Source organism: Mobula hypostoma, chromosome 8 (assembly GCF_963921235.1).
Source record: "Mobula hypostoma chromosome 8, sMobHyp1.1, whole genome shotgun sequence".
NCBI classification, from domain to species: domain Eukaryota; kingdom Metazoa; phylum Chordata; class Chondrichthyes; order Myliobatiformes; family Myliobatidae; genus Mobula; species Mobula hypostoma.
In genome coordinates, this window is record NC_086104.1 from 135,837,196 (window position 1) to 135,854,788 (window position 17,593).

The 17,593-nt window shown below is 41.1% G+C and overlaps 1 protein-coding gene across 1 annotated transcript in view; it reads right to left on the bottom strand.

The window, feature by feature from the left end:
• Window positions 1-17,593, bottom strand: part of LOC134351217 (scavenger receptor cysteine-rich type 1 protein M130-like) — a 46,014-nt gene that overhangs the window by 19,909 nt on the left and 8,512 nt on the right. Inside the window, exons 2-5 of the mRNA XM_063057324.1 lie at window positions 15,799-16,110; window positions 9,889-10,203; window positions 6,243-6,557; window positions 4,549-4,863 (exon numbers count right to left, since the gene is read on the bottom strand). Of these exons, the coding sequence (XP_062913394.1) occupies window positions 4,549-4,863; window positions 6,243-6,557; window positions 9,889-10,203; window positions 15,799-16,110 (1,257 nt within the window). The remainder of the gene's footprint in view (window positions 1-4,548; window positions 4,864-6,242; window positions 6,558-9,888; window positions 10,204-15,798; window positions 16,111-17,593) is intronic.

The following is a 17,593-nucleotide window of genomic DNA, read 5'->3' on the forward strand; positions in this document are numbered from 1 at the left end:
GTAAGGGCGTGGAATGTCTGCCGGCGGCAGTGGCGGAGGCGGAAACATTAAGGTCTTTTAAGAGACTACTGGATGGGTACATGGAGCTTAGAAAATAAGGACTATGGGTAAGCCGAGGTATTTGTAAAGAAAGGACATGTTCGGCACAGCTTTGTCGGCCGAAGGGCCTTACTGTGCTGTAGTTTTTTCTATGTTCCTATGTTTCTAACAATCTGTGAATGCCCTTTCAAAATTAGTCACCTTGTTCAGCATATCCCACAGCCGTTTGAGTTGTCAATGAAATCCTCGTAATTTTCAGTTTTTCGAGTCTTTTCGAATGGTTAGACGATTTTGCTTTGTAAAAGTAATTTCGCCTGATTTTTTTACAAAGCACCTTGTTCAATCAGCTGGAGAGTTGCGGAGACATTTCGCCAAAATAAAAAAAAAAACATAATAATAATAAAATAAAATAAAATAATGATGGAAAGGAAAACAGAATTCAAAATAGTTTAAAAAAGAAACAAGTTTGGAATAAACCTGATTTTATTTTTGGACGGACCATCGATCTTTCAGGTTTGATGTGTAACATTGTGTAGAGCTGGGACAAAAATCAAGGCACTCACCGTGAGAAAACTAGTAACAGGAAACATTGAGGAACTGTTTCAAATGTTAATGATGGAAGTCAGAAATAGAAAATTTCAGTAAGTGTTTATTTTAACACGAAATATAAAGATGACCAGTAGCTATCTTGAAATCTCCAATGCAGGTTTATACAAAAACGGTGGCCATTACAGGTACTCGCATGGCTCAGGGAGAGCAATGGATTCTTCAAGTGCAAGGTTTAGATATTTCAGAAAGGTCAAGAAGCGAGGCAAAAGAGGTGAGGGCAAGGCACTTTTGATCAGACATAGTGTCATGGCTGCAGAAAAGGTGAAAGTCATGGTGGAATTGTCCACAGAGCCTCTGCGGATGGAGGTTAGGAACAAGAATGGGTCAATAACTTTACTGGGTGTTTTATTATAGGCCGCCCAATAGTAAAAGGGATATCGAGGAGCAGAGACTGTGACTACAAACTAAGATATCAGAAGATTGACGCTGATGAAAGAGATAAGGGAGCCAAATGGAGAAACGTTCAAAATGTTAATGAGAAAAGAGAGAGATAAAGGAAAGAGTTACGGGCTACGTAACAATAGGGAAACAGATCCTGGAAAGGTTTAATAAGAACAGAGCTGTCGTGATAGGAGAATTTAGTTTTCCAAATATCGATTGGCATCTCCCTAGAGAAAGGGGTTTAGATGGGGTGCAGTTTGTTATGTTTGTTCAGGAATGTTTCTTGACACAATATGAAGGTACATCTACGAGATGAGCGACTATAATTGATTTGGTACTGTGAAATGAACTTGGTCAGGTGTCAGATCTCTCAGTGGGAGATCATTTAGGAGATAGAATTATGATCACTATCTCCTTTGCAATAGCATTGTAGAAAGATAAGAACAGACATGTTAGAAAAACGTTTAATTGGAGTAAGGGGAAATATAAAGCTATCAGGCAGGAAATTGGAAGCTTAAATTGGGAACAGATGTTTACAAGGAAAAATACGGAAGAAGTGTAGCAAATATTCAGGGGATATGTGTGTGGAATCCTGTGCGGGTAAGCTCCAATGAGACAGGGAATTTATGGTAGGGTACAGTAACGGTGGTGTACAAAGGCTGAAATAAATCTAGTCCAGAAGAAAATAAAAGCTTACAAAAGGTTCAGAGACTCAATGCTAATGATCTAGAAGATTATAAGGCTAACACGAAGGATCTTAAGAAGGAAATTAGGAGAGCCAGAAGGGTTCATGAGAATTCCCTGGCGGGCATGAATCAGGAAAACCCCAAGGCATTCTACAAGTATGTCAAGAACAAGAGCATAAGACCTGAAAAAATAGGACTTATGAAGTGTGACATTAGGAAAATGTGTATGGAACCGGAGGAAATAGCAGAGGTACTTAACCCTTACATGCTGTTCATATGGTATACCTTCACAGTATGGTACAAATCATTTTTGACCCGGCTCCTGAATTCCCTCATCAATACCAAATTTTGAACCGCAGGTCTATTTAGAATGTACAAATAGCCTATCTGACATTAATACATGGGAGATTAATCCTTAATTAATGTTTCAGAGATCTAAAATGCTTTTCAATAGATACGGGTCGGTCAAATTTGACCTGGAACAGATTCAATGTACAAAAATTTGTACACCCGCCCGAGAGTGCCCTCGTGACAAGTGAGTATACCAAATTTTGAACCACAGATCTATGTAAAATGTATAAGTAGCCTATCTGACATTAATAAATGGGTGATTCATCCTTAATTAATGTTTCAGACATTTAAAATCAATTTCAATAGATTATGGTCAAATTTGACCCGGAGCAGTCTCAATGTACAAAAAGCAGGTATAGGTTAGTGAATACTTTACTTCAGTATTCACTATAGAAAAAAAAGATCTTGGTAATTGTAGTGATGACTTGCAGTGAACTGCAAAGCTTGAGCATGTAGATATGAAGAAAGAGGATGTGCTCACGTTTATGGAAAGCATCAAGCTGCATAAGTCACCGGGACCGGCTGAGATGTATCCCAGGCTACTGTGGGAGGCGAGGGAGGAGATTGCTGAGCCTCTGGCGATAGTCGTTGTATCATCAATAGGGACGGGAGTGGTTCCGGAGGATTGGAGGGTTGTGGATGCTGTACCTTTATTCAAGAAAGGGAGTAGAGATAGCCCAGGAATTTATAGACCAGTGAATCTTATTTCAGTGGTTGGTCAGTTGGTGGAGAAGTTCCAGAGAGGAATTATTTATAAATAATTGATGAGGTATAATATGATTAGGAATAGTCAGCATGGCTTTGTCAGGGGCAGGTCGTGCCGTACGATCTTGGTTGATTTTTTTTTCGAATGTGACCAAACACATTGATGAAGGAAGAGCAGTAGATGTAGGGCATATGGATTTCGGCAGGTAATTGATAAGGTACGCCATGTAAGGCTTATTGAGAAAGTAAGGAGTCAAGTAATCTAAGGTTTCATTGCTTTGTGAATCTAGAACTGGCTTGCCCACAGATGGCAAACAGTGATTGTAGACAATTGTAGTGATTGTAGATATTATCCATGGATGTCGGTGACTACTGTTTTGTCTCAGGAATCTGTTCTGGGATCGGTACTCTTCGTGAATTTTATAAATAACCGAGATGAGGAAGTGGAGAGATGGGTTAGTAAGTTTGCTGATGACACAATGTTTGCAGGTGTTGTGGATAGTGTGGAGGGCTGTCAGAAGTTACCGCGGGATATTGATAGGATGCAAAACTAGGCTGAGAAGTAGCAGATGGAGTTCAACCCAGATAAGTGTGAAGTGGTTCATTTTGGTAGTCAAATATGATGGCAAATTATAGTATGAATGGTAAGACTTTTGGCAGTATGTGGATCAGAGGGATCTTGGGATACGAGTCCATAGGGTGCGCAAAACAGCTGCGCAGGTTGACTCTGTGGTTAAGAAGGCATACGGTGCATTGGCTTTCATCAAACTTGGATCTGAATTTAGGTGCCAAGAGGTAATCTTGCAGCTATATAGGACCCTGGTCAGATCCCACTTGGAGTACTGTGCTCAGTTCTGGACGCCTCACTTCAGGAGGGATGTGGAAACCACAGAAATGGTGTGGAGGGAGATTTACAAGGATGGTGCCTACATTGAGGAGCATGCCTTATGAAAACATCTAGAGTGAACTTGTTTTTTTTTTCCCCTTGGAACGACAGAAGATGAGAGGTGACCTGTTAGAGGTGTAAAACATGAGGAGAGGCATTGATCGTGTGGATAGTCAGAGGCTTTTTTCGCAGGTCTGAAATGGTTGCCACAAGAGGATACAGGTTTAATGTGCTGGGGAGTAGGTACAGAGGAGATATCAGTGGTAAGTTTCTTTACGCAGAGTGTGTGAAGAATGTGCTGCCCCCAACGGTGTTCGGTCTTTTAAGAGACTTTTGGATAGGTATATGGAGCTTAGAAAATTAGAGGTCTATGTGTAAGCCTAGTAATTTCTAAAGTATGGGTATGTTCGCATAACTTTATGGGCCGAAGTTGTTTCATTTTGCTACAGATTTTCTATGTTTCTAAATCCGGAACAATAAATAAAGCGCCCTTGTCGTTCCCTGAAAGTACGAGTTTGAACTGGAGGCAATACAATGGTTAAAATATACGAGGATGTTTGGATGATATTGAATTTTTCTTCTGTGTTTCTTCTTTTCTTGACGTGTCAACTAAAGGTTTCCAATGTAAGCTAATTGCTGTGCAGCAAAGCCACGGGTTTCCAAGATATGCTTTTAGAAATTTGAACAACATTCACAAATCTGTAAATCGATTGGAGCGCCAGCAGTAGATATTCACATGGAATAAGCCGATTGTTGCTGGGTTGATGAACACTTACGCAATTTACACAGATCATTTGTGCCCAATTATCTCCTTCGCTGCTGTAAATGTTTTTATTACATCTCTGCGACCACTGATGGCTGTATATAATCAAAAACTGAAATATCTCTTACCGGAACACGTAACTGTAACATCTTCTTTATGACTGCAATCAGTTTTGCCCCATGGAGCTGAGGGACAGTCCCAGAGGTATGACTCGTTACCCAAACATCTCAGTTCATCCAACCAAACTGGGGCATTACTTTCTCCGCAATAAGGGCGAGTTTTATCCTCCAAAGCATATCCGCAACCAAGTTGCCTGCAGACCACGTTAGCGTCAATCAGATCCCAGGAGTCATCACAAACCGTGCCCCAAGTACCATTGTAATAAAACTCAAGACGACCCGCGCATGTATCTTCACTTCCGGACAGTCGAATTTGCAAATGCCCTGAGGATCAATAATATCGGAAGTTAATCACTCCGTTCAGACTGAATGAAACACATAATTATTGTTTCTGCTGTTGCCCTTGGAATTATACTTTAATGGATGATTTGTAGATGATGTTGTCGAAATTCTGAATTTGCTATTGTTTCATGAAACCGAAACTACTGAATGAACACCGTGAGTGTTGAAGCGTGTTTCTAATTGATGAGTCACAATAGTGTCTGGTGCAAGTTTGAACTCTGGTCTGTCATTTCATCTTCATGCCTGTCATGGACAAAAATCACGTTGGGTATCTTCCAAGGTGCAATGCGCTGGCAGCATAATTCTTTGGCCATGGGATGTCCGCCAGGTTCATAAATGGTTCACATTGTCAAATACAGTTTCTCATCTGAGCAGTAGTTTCCTAGATTTGTCTGAGATATTGCCGCCTCATTAGGTAGCACTTTGCCGCGATTAAATACTGGATCAATACATTGCCATGGCAGTAACACAAAAGGCTGTACCAAATGGTACTGAACGTGTGGCTAGTGGCCTATCTTCTACTAATAGGCCAGGTATAGGTTCCGATAGAGATTTGAGATTATTGTGACCCAGATTAACTGATCCCAGCACAGCTGGATTTGCCCATTGGATGCAGGCTCTGCAATTCTCTTCAGAGTTTAGCGCAATTCAAATCGAATAATCTGTGTTAGAAACATAGTTAATAAATGTGTTCTGCGAAATTCATATACTTACTGAATGCTGCTGTCCGACCGGCCTGATAGCTTTAGTGACATTTTGGGATGTAAGAAAGTACTCAGACCGAATGTTGTTGTTTTTTTTTCTGACTATATTCCCTTCCTTTAATCAGCTCCTCTGAAAATACTCTTCACCGATTACCTTCCTTTATCACTTAAATGCTTGTTTTCCTTCTTCCATTCAAATGTGTGTGTGTTTTTTTCCCATTTCCTCATCATATAATGAAAATCATTTGAAAAGTGTGCGATTAAAAATAAGATGTGTAAATTTGATATGCCGCAACGCTGAACGTTTGCAATAAATGAAAATCACTTTGCAATAGTTCCTATGTGAAAGAGAGATGCAAAAAATATAGTATTCCTCTGTATTGATCTTTTCAATCACATCCCCTACTTCTCAAAAGTGATAGATGAATTGCGGACTGTAATTTAAATTGGTATCAGAATAAGTTGTAGAGTCTGCAGGACAGAGCTGCGGAAGCCTGGGATGCGTGTAGCTTAATATGAAAAACCTGCCCAAGGGGCTTTGATTGTGAGATGCCAATTTGCATGTGTCAGTGACTCTAAATTACTCGATACACCACAAAATAACAATGGTCACGCCAGTGTACAAATGTCAATTTCCACCTGTTTAATATTATTCACCTGAGCACAGGACACCAACGCCGGTGATGTAAGAAAAAGACTGGTTCATCATCGACATTCTGCAATTACGGAGGTGCAACTCGCTTCCTTCACATTGAACGTCAATAACCTTCACGGGCCATACGCTGTCTCTAAGCTTGGAGGAGCTGTAGGCCAATGTAGCGTTGCCACAACGCAGCTGTCTGCAGACAACATTTGCGTCATTGATGTTCCATACTTTATCTTGCAGTATTTTCCAGGTACCGCCATCATAAACCTCCACTCGGCCGTCGCAGCGGCTTAACCCGTCGGTTAATCTCAGAGACAATACTTCATCTATAAAATAGAATAAGTTTGGCCAGCGGTTATTAGGAGGTCAACATATAAAATACATTTTCAGCAATTAGCTACAATGGTTGTTTTGTACAGTGATTTCCGACATGCTACTTAGGAGACGAGCAATATAGTATATTTTATCGTAAATATTACAGTTAAAGGAGCAGTTTCTGTACCTCCTCTCAGTAAAGTAGACGGTAAATATGAGGCGTATAGTTAAAGTTTTATTTTCAGCTATTCAAAGGATTGATCAGTGCTGTTTTTATTATACATAGAACATAGAACATAGAACATTGAATAGTACAGCACAGTACAGGCCCTTCGGCCCACAATGTTAAGCCGACCCTCAAACCCTGCCTCCCATATAAGCCTCCACCTTAAATTCCTCCATATACCTGTCTAAAATGCACCCTATGCACCGTAACACCTGGCTAGCGCCAATCTGGAAGTCAGAAACAGGAAAGTGGCAGTAAATCTACTGAGTGTTTTTATAGATTCCCCGAGAAGCTGGAATATCGAGGAGAAGCTGTGGAGGCCGATTCTGCAAGAGTGCAATATTAATAGGGTTGTTATGATGGGAGATTTTATCTTCCAAATATTGATAGGCATCTTGATGGCGCAAGATACTCAGATGGGGAGGAGCTTGTCAGGTATGTTCAGGAAAGTATTTCGGTAGAATATGTAGATAGCAATATTTAGAAGCTGTACTTGATATTGTATTGGGAATTAAACGTGGTCAGGTGTCAGATCTCTCGGTGGGAGAGCAATAGTGACCACAATCTATCTCGTTCACGGTAGGGCTGGAGAGGGATAGGTGCAGACAGTTTGGGGAAGTATTCAATACAGGTAGAGCGAAATGTGAAGCTGTTAGGAAATAACTTGGGATGATAAATTAGGAGCAGATGTTCTTAGGGAAATGCACGGCAAAATGTGGCAAATGTTCAGGGTACATTTGCATGGAGTTCTGCATACGTATGCTGCATTCAGTGAGGGAAGGAATGGTAGGATACAGAATTATGGTATACGAAGAAGATAGAAATATAGTTAAAACAAAATAAAACAACTTAAGAAAGATTCAAGAAACCAGGTACCCATTGGAGATCAAGACAATTACAAGGTGGTAAGGAAGGAGATTATGAATAGAATTTGGAGAGCCAGAAGGGGACATGAGAGGCCTTTGTGAACGGGATTAAGGAAAACCTCAATGCATACAAGCGTGCGAAGAGCAAGAGTGTGAGGCGTGTGAGAATAGGACCACTAAGATGTGATCATGGAAACGTGTGCATCGAGTCAGAGGAGATAGGGAAGGTACTTAATAAAATCTTTGTTTCAGTATTCACTGGGGTGGGGGGAGAACTGTAGGGATAATTTACAGCAGACTGGAACGCTGGATCATAAAGATATTAAGAAAGACTATGTGCTGGACTTTTGGAAAAAAAATACATTAAGTTCGATAAGTCAATGGGAGCGGATGGGATATACCCAAGCTACTGTGGGAACAGAGGGAGGAAATTGCTGAACCTCTTTCCGATTATCTTTGCGTCACCAATAGGGATGGGAGAGGTACCGGTTCATTGCAACTTTTAAAACGTTGTTCCCTTGTTCAACAAAGGGAGAAGAGCGAACCCAGGAATTATTGACAAGTGAGTCTTACTTCAATGGTGGAAATGTTTTGGAGGAGATCATGAGAAGCAGGATTTATGAGCAGGTGGGGGGACATAATCTGATAAAGGATGGTCAGCATGACTTGGTCAAGGGTAGTTCTTGCCTTACGAATCTACTGCATGCTTTGAGGATGTAACAGAACATATTATAAAGGTAGAACAGTGGATGTAATGTCTATGGATTTCAGTAAGGCATTTCAGAAGTTTCCCCACGCAAGGCTCCTTCAGAAATTAAAGAGGCATGTGACCGAGAGCGGCCTTGCTTTGTGAATTCAGAATTGGCCTATCCACAGAGGGCAAAGGGTTGTTGTAGATAGTTCATATTCTAAATGGATTAACGTGACAAGTGGTGTTCGCAGCGATATAATCTGCGACACGCCCTCTTTGTAATTATTCTGAATGACCTGGATGAAAAGCAGAAGGGCAGGTTAGTAAGTTTGCTGATGACACAAACGTTGGGGATGTTGTGCATTATCTGGACGGTTGTCAGAGAATACAGGGGACATCGATAGGATGCAGAACAGGGCTGAGAAACGGCACATGGAGTTCAACCGAGATTAAGTGTGAAGTGGTTCATTTTGGTCGGTCTAATTTGAAGATAGATTATAATATTAATGGTAAAATCCTTGGTAATGTGGACCGTTTAAAAGATCTTGATGTCCGTTTCCATAGGATAGTGAAAGCTGCTGCGGAGTTTGACAGTGTGTTATGAAGGCGTATGGTGTGTTGCCATGCATCAACCCTGGGATTAAGAGCTGTGACGTAATATTACAACTATTTCAGAACTTGGTCAGATTTCAGCTGACGTAGTATGAACAGTGCAAGTCACCTCTCAACAGGAAGGACTGTAGATACCATAGAGATAGTGCAGATAGATTCACAACGGTGTTGTCTGGATTGGAGGACGTACCATATGAGAATAGTTTGAGTGAGCTTGGCCTGTTCACGTTGGAGAGACGGGGGCGAGAGGGGACCTGGCGGAGGTGTATAAGGTGATGAGGTGCATTGATCATATGGGATAGAGAGAGGCTTTCTCCTGTGTCTCAGATTGCTCATACAAGAGGGCATAGTTTTACGGTACTTGGAAATAGGTACCGAAGGGATATCAGCGGTATTTTTTTTCACACCGAGAGTGGTGTGTGTATAGAATTCACTGTCGCCGGCGCAGGTGGAAGCGGAATCAATAGAGTCTTTTAACATCTTTTTACATTGGTACATAGAGCTTAGGAAAGAAAAAAAAATAGAGGGCAATGCGCTAGAGAAATTCTAGGCTGTTTCGAAAGTGGGTTGCATGCCGGCACAATATTGTGGGCTGAGGGTCCTGTAATGTGCTGTAGCTTTCTATTTTCTAAGTTGGCATAAGCGGGGCATTCGGAAATCTCTCCTTTCTTCCATATATCGAAATAAGAGGGCTTTTCCATCATGAGGAAAGGATTCGTTACGACGCTTTCGTCAGTAACAGCAGAAAGGAACACAAAACAATGTATTGATTATCCAATTTAATATGAGACCCTTAATTTTATACCTTTCATTATCTTTTACAATCCATAACACGAGTCATTAGTGCCAAATATAATATCACTAACTCAGCCGATTAATGCGTCCTTCGATAACAGCTCTATGATTAAAGATTAGTTTATTTCAATCCCACATTGTTTGTGACTCACCAGTGCAGCGGAGACCAGCGTCATTTCCATGTAAACAGCTATTCTGACCCCAAGCTGAGACCGGACACTCAGCTAATCGGGACTCTTTTCCCAGACAGCGGTAGTTGTCCTTCCACATCGGCCCGTTTCCTTTGCCAAAGTGAGCACCTATAGGAGTATCATTTACTCCACCGCAATGTAGCTGTTCACAGACAACGGCTGCGTCTTCCAGGTTGAAGTATTGATCACAAAGTGTACCCCACTGGTCGCCGTGTAGGACTTCCACACGGCCAGAGCATCTGTTCTCCCCACCAACCAACCTTGGACCATTTTTCCCTGGTTTAATAATAATTGAAGGCAGTTAATTACTTTCATTAACACCAGAGTAAACTGATATACAGGATAAGTTGTTTGAGTATTGAACTTCAAACCGTCTTTCAATTGTATCTGTGCAGTAGCGTTCTGCGAAAGGTAATACGTTGAAAAGTGCATTGGGGCCATGCTAATAGCCTGTAAAGCCACGAACATTTATCTTCAATACATACATTTTAAGCGTTGTTAAAATTTGCTGAGATCCAGATTAGAATCCGGTGATTTAGCTAACACAAAATAAAGAAAATAATAATAATAACTGTTTCTTTTTTTTCGGCGGCAAATGCGACAGGAGCATGTGTCGTATCCGAGCTCTACGGAAGTCGGGAAAATGGATAACATTCGCAGATTCGTGCAAACAATCTTTTTGCATTTCACTGGGCTGAATATGTTAATTGCAGAGGCCTATCCTCAGCGACAAATAAATGAAAGGTCAGCTCACACGGTGCGGCCAGTGTGTCAGTCTCTACAGTTTGGAGGCATTGGCTTAAAACGCGTGCATTAGCGGAAGCAGAGGTAAGAAGAGGAAAGATTTTTTCCCCTTTTTTTCTCGTATTTAGAGGTGAGGATGGATTACTCCTCTTGTCACGTGGGGATTCAGGATGCGTGACTTTTTACCTGTTGATTACATTTGGGGAAAGTGCACCCAACTTCAACGCCTGACTGGCCAAGTTAAGCAGTTGGAATTACAGTTCTATGCACTCAGGCGGAATACATTATGGACAATACTTTTGGAGAGATGCTCTCGCAGAGACTACAGGCGCCACCCAATAGAAGGATGACGAAAAGAAGAGGTGAGGGGAATACGAATCAGGGATGGGTCCCTTGTGGTTGTTCCCATCAGGCACGTGTTACCCCTTTTCTATAAAGGTAGCGGGTATAACCTATCAGATTCTGCCACGGTGGCCGGCTCTGAGATCAACAGCAAAAGGCAGAGTCATGGAGGTGTGGTAGTTATATGGTATTAGATAATTAGTGTGACAAAAAAATAGATTTTATGGCGGCAAAAGAGACACCAGATTAGTACTTTGTCTCTCAAAGGGCTTCTGATGTATCGGAGCAGCTGAAGTACATTCCCAAGAAGGGGAAGGGGGCTGTCAGAGTTCATGGTGCATATTGTCAGCAATGACATAGACAGAAAAGAGGAAGAGGACCTATGCAGTGAGATTAAAATCTAGGACGCATACAGAAGTGACTGATCACTAAAGTTCTAATCACTGGATTACTTCCTGTGCCATGGCTAGTGGAGGTACGAATGGGAAAAGAAGACGGCTGAAAGATTGACTGCGGAGAAGGTGCAGGGAGCAAGGTTTCAATTTCGTGTATATTGAACCTTTCATGGGGAAGATGAGGTCTATACAAGTGAAAAGTTTTGCAGCTGATCTCAATGGCAGGTTTGCCGATGCTACGAGGGAGGGTTTAACTAGTTTTGCTGGGAGCAAGGAACCAGAACCCCGTTTCCGTTATTGAAAGTTCTGTAATGAAGGTTAATGTCAGGAGAAGTACTGAAAGGCAAACTCAAAATAACGGGTTTGCTGAGTCAGATAGTTTGAAGTGAGTATATTTTAATGTTGTCATAATTATGGGTAAGGATGATGAACTTTGATGTGTATATCGAACTGCGATGGTCCATCACACAAAAATATTTATTTAATTCCTAATGAATTAGAAAGTCTCAAGTTCAACGCCATATTCCAAGAGAAATGTTGTTGCCTATTGAATAGCGCTAGTGGTGTTCTGGAATTTCATTTGAAGATCCACATCGGTTTGGTGAAATAATAAAAATTGGAACAATTGTCTTTAGTTCATTTTCTGAAGCAATGTTTGCGGAGGGTGCATAATTGGCTTTCGGGCACGACTATTGTGATTGCTTTGTTACACCGGGATGGCTGGAAGTGAACTGGAAGGTAGGGCACAAGCACGGAGATTTGAGACGGTGACGGACTTGGACATGACTTGGATACGAGACAGGACATAGTCTGGGACTTGATTTGGACTCGGAGCCAGGACTTGGATTGGGACTAGCTTTGAGCACGATGCCTTGATTGGACACGAAGCCTTCACTTAATTTGACATTGAACCTTGACTTGGATCGGACACTCGGAGCCTCGTCTTGAACCGGACCCTCGGAGCCTTGTCTTGGACCGGACACTCGGCGCCTTGACGTGGACTGGGACTAGGAGCCTTGGATTGGGACTCGGAGCCAACAAAACAAAACAACGACAGACTACTCGAATTCCGGCTAGGAGCAGCGGCAAAACGGCCGGACCCGCTCGGCAGGAAACGAGGCGACAAAAAACAAACAATGGCAGACCACTCGCATCCTGGCTCGGAGCAGCGGCAAAACGGCCGAACCCACTCAGCTGGACACGAGACGACACAAACAAACAGCAACAGACAAAACGTTGCTTTGATACGGATAAGTTCATGAGAACGGTCCCTTATCCTTGCCGGCTCGGAAGACCGCCCCTTATTCTTGGCTGCTCGGGAGGCGGTCCCTTATTTTTGGCGGTTCTGAAGACTGTTCCTTATTTTTTGCGGCTCGGAAGATTCATCGCCGCCCTGGCTACGGTGACATACCAGCCTCTTGACTCGAAGCCGGAACAGCGGATGACTGGCTCTCGACTCGACTCATTCTCGGCAGCCCGGAAAGAGCATAGCCGCCCCGATGAGGTGGCCAAGCATCAGCGATTAGATTTAAGCCGGCGCTTTTATGCTGGCCCATTCGAATAAGGATCAGGTGCCCTAATCAGGGAACCCAGTGGAACAAGGCGAAAAGGAAATTAATGTAACAAGGAGTCAACGGACCGGACCGTGACAGCTTTATTAGAACGCCTGCCAATATAGGCATGAACTAGACGTATATTCATGTATGTGTACACTTTTAATTAATTGCTTCATCCATGTCCGTCTGTTTTTTTTTTCAGATTCATCAATTCTAAAATGTCAGCAATATCGTCCATGCGTCTTTATCAAAACCTTTACAATAGCTTAAGAATACAAATTTCATCCTGTTGTTCTACTGACATACACACATCCGCAAAATTGTTATATTGATTTATCAAGTATGCCATTAATCTGAACAATTTAAAGTGACTCAGCTCATTATTCCCCAAGTGTTTCACGTTATAAACTACTATAGATAACATTGTCCGTCCATATTTGCTCTGTTTCGTTTTGCTCCTAGTCCCAAAGAGGTAAACATATTCACTACACCATATTTTCCAAACTGACAAAGCCATTGTTTTATTTGAATGTGATATTGGCGAATCCAGTGACTTCCACACCAGCTACTGGATCTGCATCGATATCTCCATTGAAAATACGTGTACTCAGGTCCATGTCTTCTAGAGTGTTACTATGAAATATATATATATATATATATATATATATAAATATTTGCACGTTATCAATGTGTGTTGTTATCCGATGTTCTGGAAATTATGTTTTTTTTTTGTCGCATAACCTAAATTTGAGATAAGACCATCGACCACGAGCACCCATGCTCTCATATGACTCTGATCGCCGGGGGTGGTGAGAGTGGTGGCGGATCATCAGGTTCTACGTCTTGTCCAACGGTGAAAGGCAAGTTAGCTGAGAGAAAAACGTCCTACACGTCATTTGCTAAAGATATATCTCCACTCCGCCGCCCTGAATTCAGTGTACTTCTATTTTTTTTCCGCCTCGTTTCGCATGAATTTGCTATTGAATTGACAAAAAAGAGAAAGTCTGCAGATGCTAGAAATCTAAACAAAGAACCCAAATCTTCGGAACTCAACAGGCCACACAGCATCTATGGGAAAGATTACAGTCGACGTTTCCAGCCGAAACCCTTCAGCAATTTACTATTGATATTTGTTTGCAAGGCATGTTTATATTTTTGCCTCGTTTCTTTAATTTATTGCCACGTTTGATCCCTTTCCTATGACGCCTTTGCTCTCAGGTCCTTTGTTCTGTCTTAATGCATCACAAACTAACCATCAACATGTTTAGTCCTTATCCGAATGTGTGGGGAATACACAAGCTCCAATTATTTTGTTTAATATCGATGTCATTGACTCATTATTCTTCGCATCTGTTGATGATCAATGTTGGCAGTCATGCTCAGTTATGCAGTGGTAAATTCCGATGGTGATGCCAAAGACCAACTTGACCTAATTATAGTCCTCTATGTATTGAAGCTTGGAAATTGTGTGGCATAAACAATACGTTCAATTTACCAATATACTTCTGGATACATTCTCTTGTATAATTTCATTTTGAAGGAATCCGAAATATATCCAACATTATTCAAACATACATAAATTAATTGACAACTGAAATGAACTATATCTCAAACTATCGTCTCAGTGTTGATGAAACGCAACAGGGTACTAGCTAAATCAATTTATCCTAAAATAAATATAACGCCTACTGAACACTTCAGCATTTGGCAACGCTCACAAAATACTGGCGGAAATCAGTAGACCAGGCAGCAGCTATGGAAAGTAAAAGTAGAGTCGACGTTTTCAGCCGTGATCCTTCGACCAAAGGTCCGGGTCACTCGAGGAGTCTAGGCCGGAAATTCGACTGTATGTTTTTCCATAGATGCTACCTAGCCTACGGAGTTCCTGTAGTATTTAGTGTGTGTTGTCAGGATTTCTGCAATCTGCAGATTCTCACTCGTTTGTGACTTCAGTATTTAGTCTGTTTTATATCTGAAGTCGACGATGGATTATACATTGGGATAATCAGATGTCTTGAAACGTTCACATTGGTTTGCTTTCGTTTCTATTACGAAAAAGTATCTGACCGCAGTTGATTGATTTTCTCTGAAATCATCAGCTTGTGCTTCCCTGGTATTTTACCGCAACTTCTGACGCAAATTAACGACTGAATGTCTTCTTAATCCTCTTATTTTCCATTGCATCAACTTAAACACAATAATTTCAATAGTGCAACATGACCAACATTCTTTCCCACAAAAATGCAAAGCACACCATGTTTTAGAGTATTTGCCTCCATGTGTTTTACTTTACATCCGTTAGAAATATTCATCATGTTGTAGCATATGGTTCTACCATATCGTCTGGCAAAAAATCAGTTGGACCATTTGCCTTTGTCTCGCTCATTTGTTCAGTCGCCCAGAATGCATTTCTTGTGCTGCTACATCCCTAGACTTTGATAAAATCGGCGTTTGATGCTAACATGTATTGTTAATATAGGAGTGTTATTTTATTTTTCTTGGCAATCATAATTAAGCAGTATATTAGTCAATTTTAATAAGTAATCCTTTTATCATGGCACAGAAGTTTCCAAATATAGCTATCCTTAATATCGTTCTTCAGAACCCCACGCTGAACTCACTCATTAATACTGAGGAACGGTAAATTCGTCATGTAATCCCCCGCCCCCGACCAACCCTTAAACCGCCGGTCAATTTCACAACACAATAATATCAAAGATACTCTACTGAAGCAACTTGTAGTTCCCTAATAGGAAGAATTATTTCTAATTGACCCCTGCCTTTAAAGTGGAACCAAACTTTAATATTAATTTGTTCCTAAACTTGCAACTCACCAGAACAGTTCAGACTGACGTCATTCTTGTGGGTGCAATCATAAGTCCTTGAACCAACTGAGCAGTCGCTTAGGTTCGACTCATTACCTTGACATTTTAGGGCATTATTCCATATTGGCCCTGTTCCTTCTCCAAAATACGCTCCGCCCAGCACAGAAACAACGACTCCACATTTAAGCTGATTGCACACTACGTTGCTATTATTCCAATCCCAGTGCAAGTCACACACTGTGGTCCAGGTTTCACCAAACTGCACCTCCAATCTTCCCGAGCATCCGTCAGTTCCGGCCTCCAATTTTACACCTCTGTGATCTGAGAAAAAAAATATAAACACAAAGCATGACAATTTCATATATAACAATATGCAATCGTAACGTATTGTTTATAGTATGTATCAGGTTCTGAAGTCATTGCCTTTCTAACTTGGATTCTAGCATGGTTTTTGCCCCATCAGCGTGCATCGTACTTATTCAGTTCTGGAGGATTTATTTTAACTAAAAATTTGCATTCCCATGTTGCAAGCCTATTTTCCCTATGAGCCAGCGTACTGGTCCAGTCGGATCGGGAATATTCTAAAGTGAATAACTAACAACTTTTTTTTTATCACAAGTGCATACTGAGGTTTCTACTTTTCACCGGCATTTTCCAATTTCACATTAGGATATCAAAAGTCCACAGAGAGCTCTCTTTCACCATTTACTCATAAATTGAGGTCTACGAATTATCTTTCACTAAGCTAGATCCATTATCTTTATTAATATGCGTTTCTGCCCCACTGTACCATCAATGGGACTTGATATGCATGATCCCCAATTAACCTTTACTGACTACCAGCCCCATGTTCACACCCGTTCTGTCGAAATATCACACAACTCCTCAGCTCTTGTTGCAGTATTTTTTTTCAGATTCACCACCTCTCCGATTGATTTTTTTTTCTTGCCCTACATTTCACTCTCTCTGCTACAAAGGCAAATCTTTGATAAGAATACCCCTATGTAAGTCATGTACAATAATACTTTCCCCTCCTCATTAAGTTTCTGCTTACAGCCGCGAGAACCATAACAATATTTTCCAACTTTGACTCTCACACAATATGTTTTTTCCGATTTGACTGAGAGAAAAATAAACCTAATCAATTATTTGACTCTCTGGGACACACGAACACACACGCTCCCCTTTCGGTCAATCTTCTCCTCTTTAAAATATTATTCTCAATACTTGCCACAACAGGGATTTGGGATATTCCAAAAGACAAACAATCTCTCGAGCACAAGCACATTCAATCGGCTCATCCTTTCCGAGACGCCACAATTTTTCACAACGGATTACTAGAGCTATGCAGAATGCCTGTCTTCGCTCTTTTCTCGTCGTGTAAGGCCAGATCATAGATAGATAAATGGAAAAATAGTACGTTATTTCTGTTTTCTGTAGTGTTGTTTGTTCTATCATCTTGAATGTCCTTGGCAGATTTTTACAATGTGGAATGTCATTGCCTTCATCTGGGTATTGTATTGACAGGATGTGTAAAAAAATCGTGATGTTTCTATTGTTTACATTTATGCTGAACTTTCGATTGTATGTCCAACTGCCGCGATCTTTTGACGCCATTGCCAGGTGAAATTCGGGAAAAAGGAAGTAGTGGAAGCAAAATATCAGTAAATACTTTGTGAGATAGCAAATGTAATAAATAGTAAATCTAGAGGAAATAAACTTCCAAATTGCATTTATAGAGAATGCATTTTTAATAGAACACAATGGAAGGTGCTCGGTCCATAATATCCATGCACTGATAATG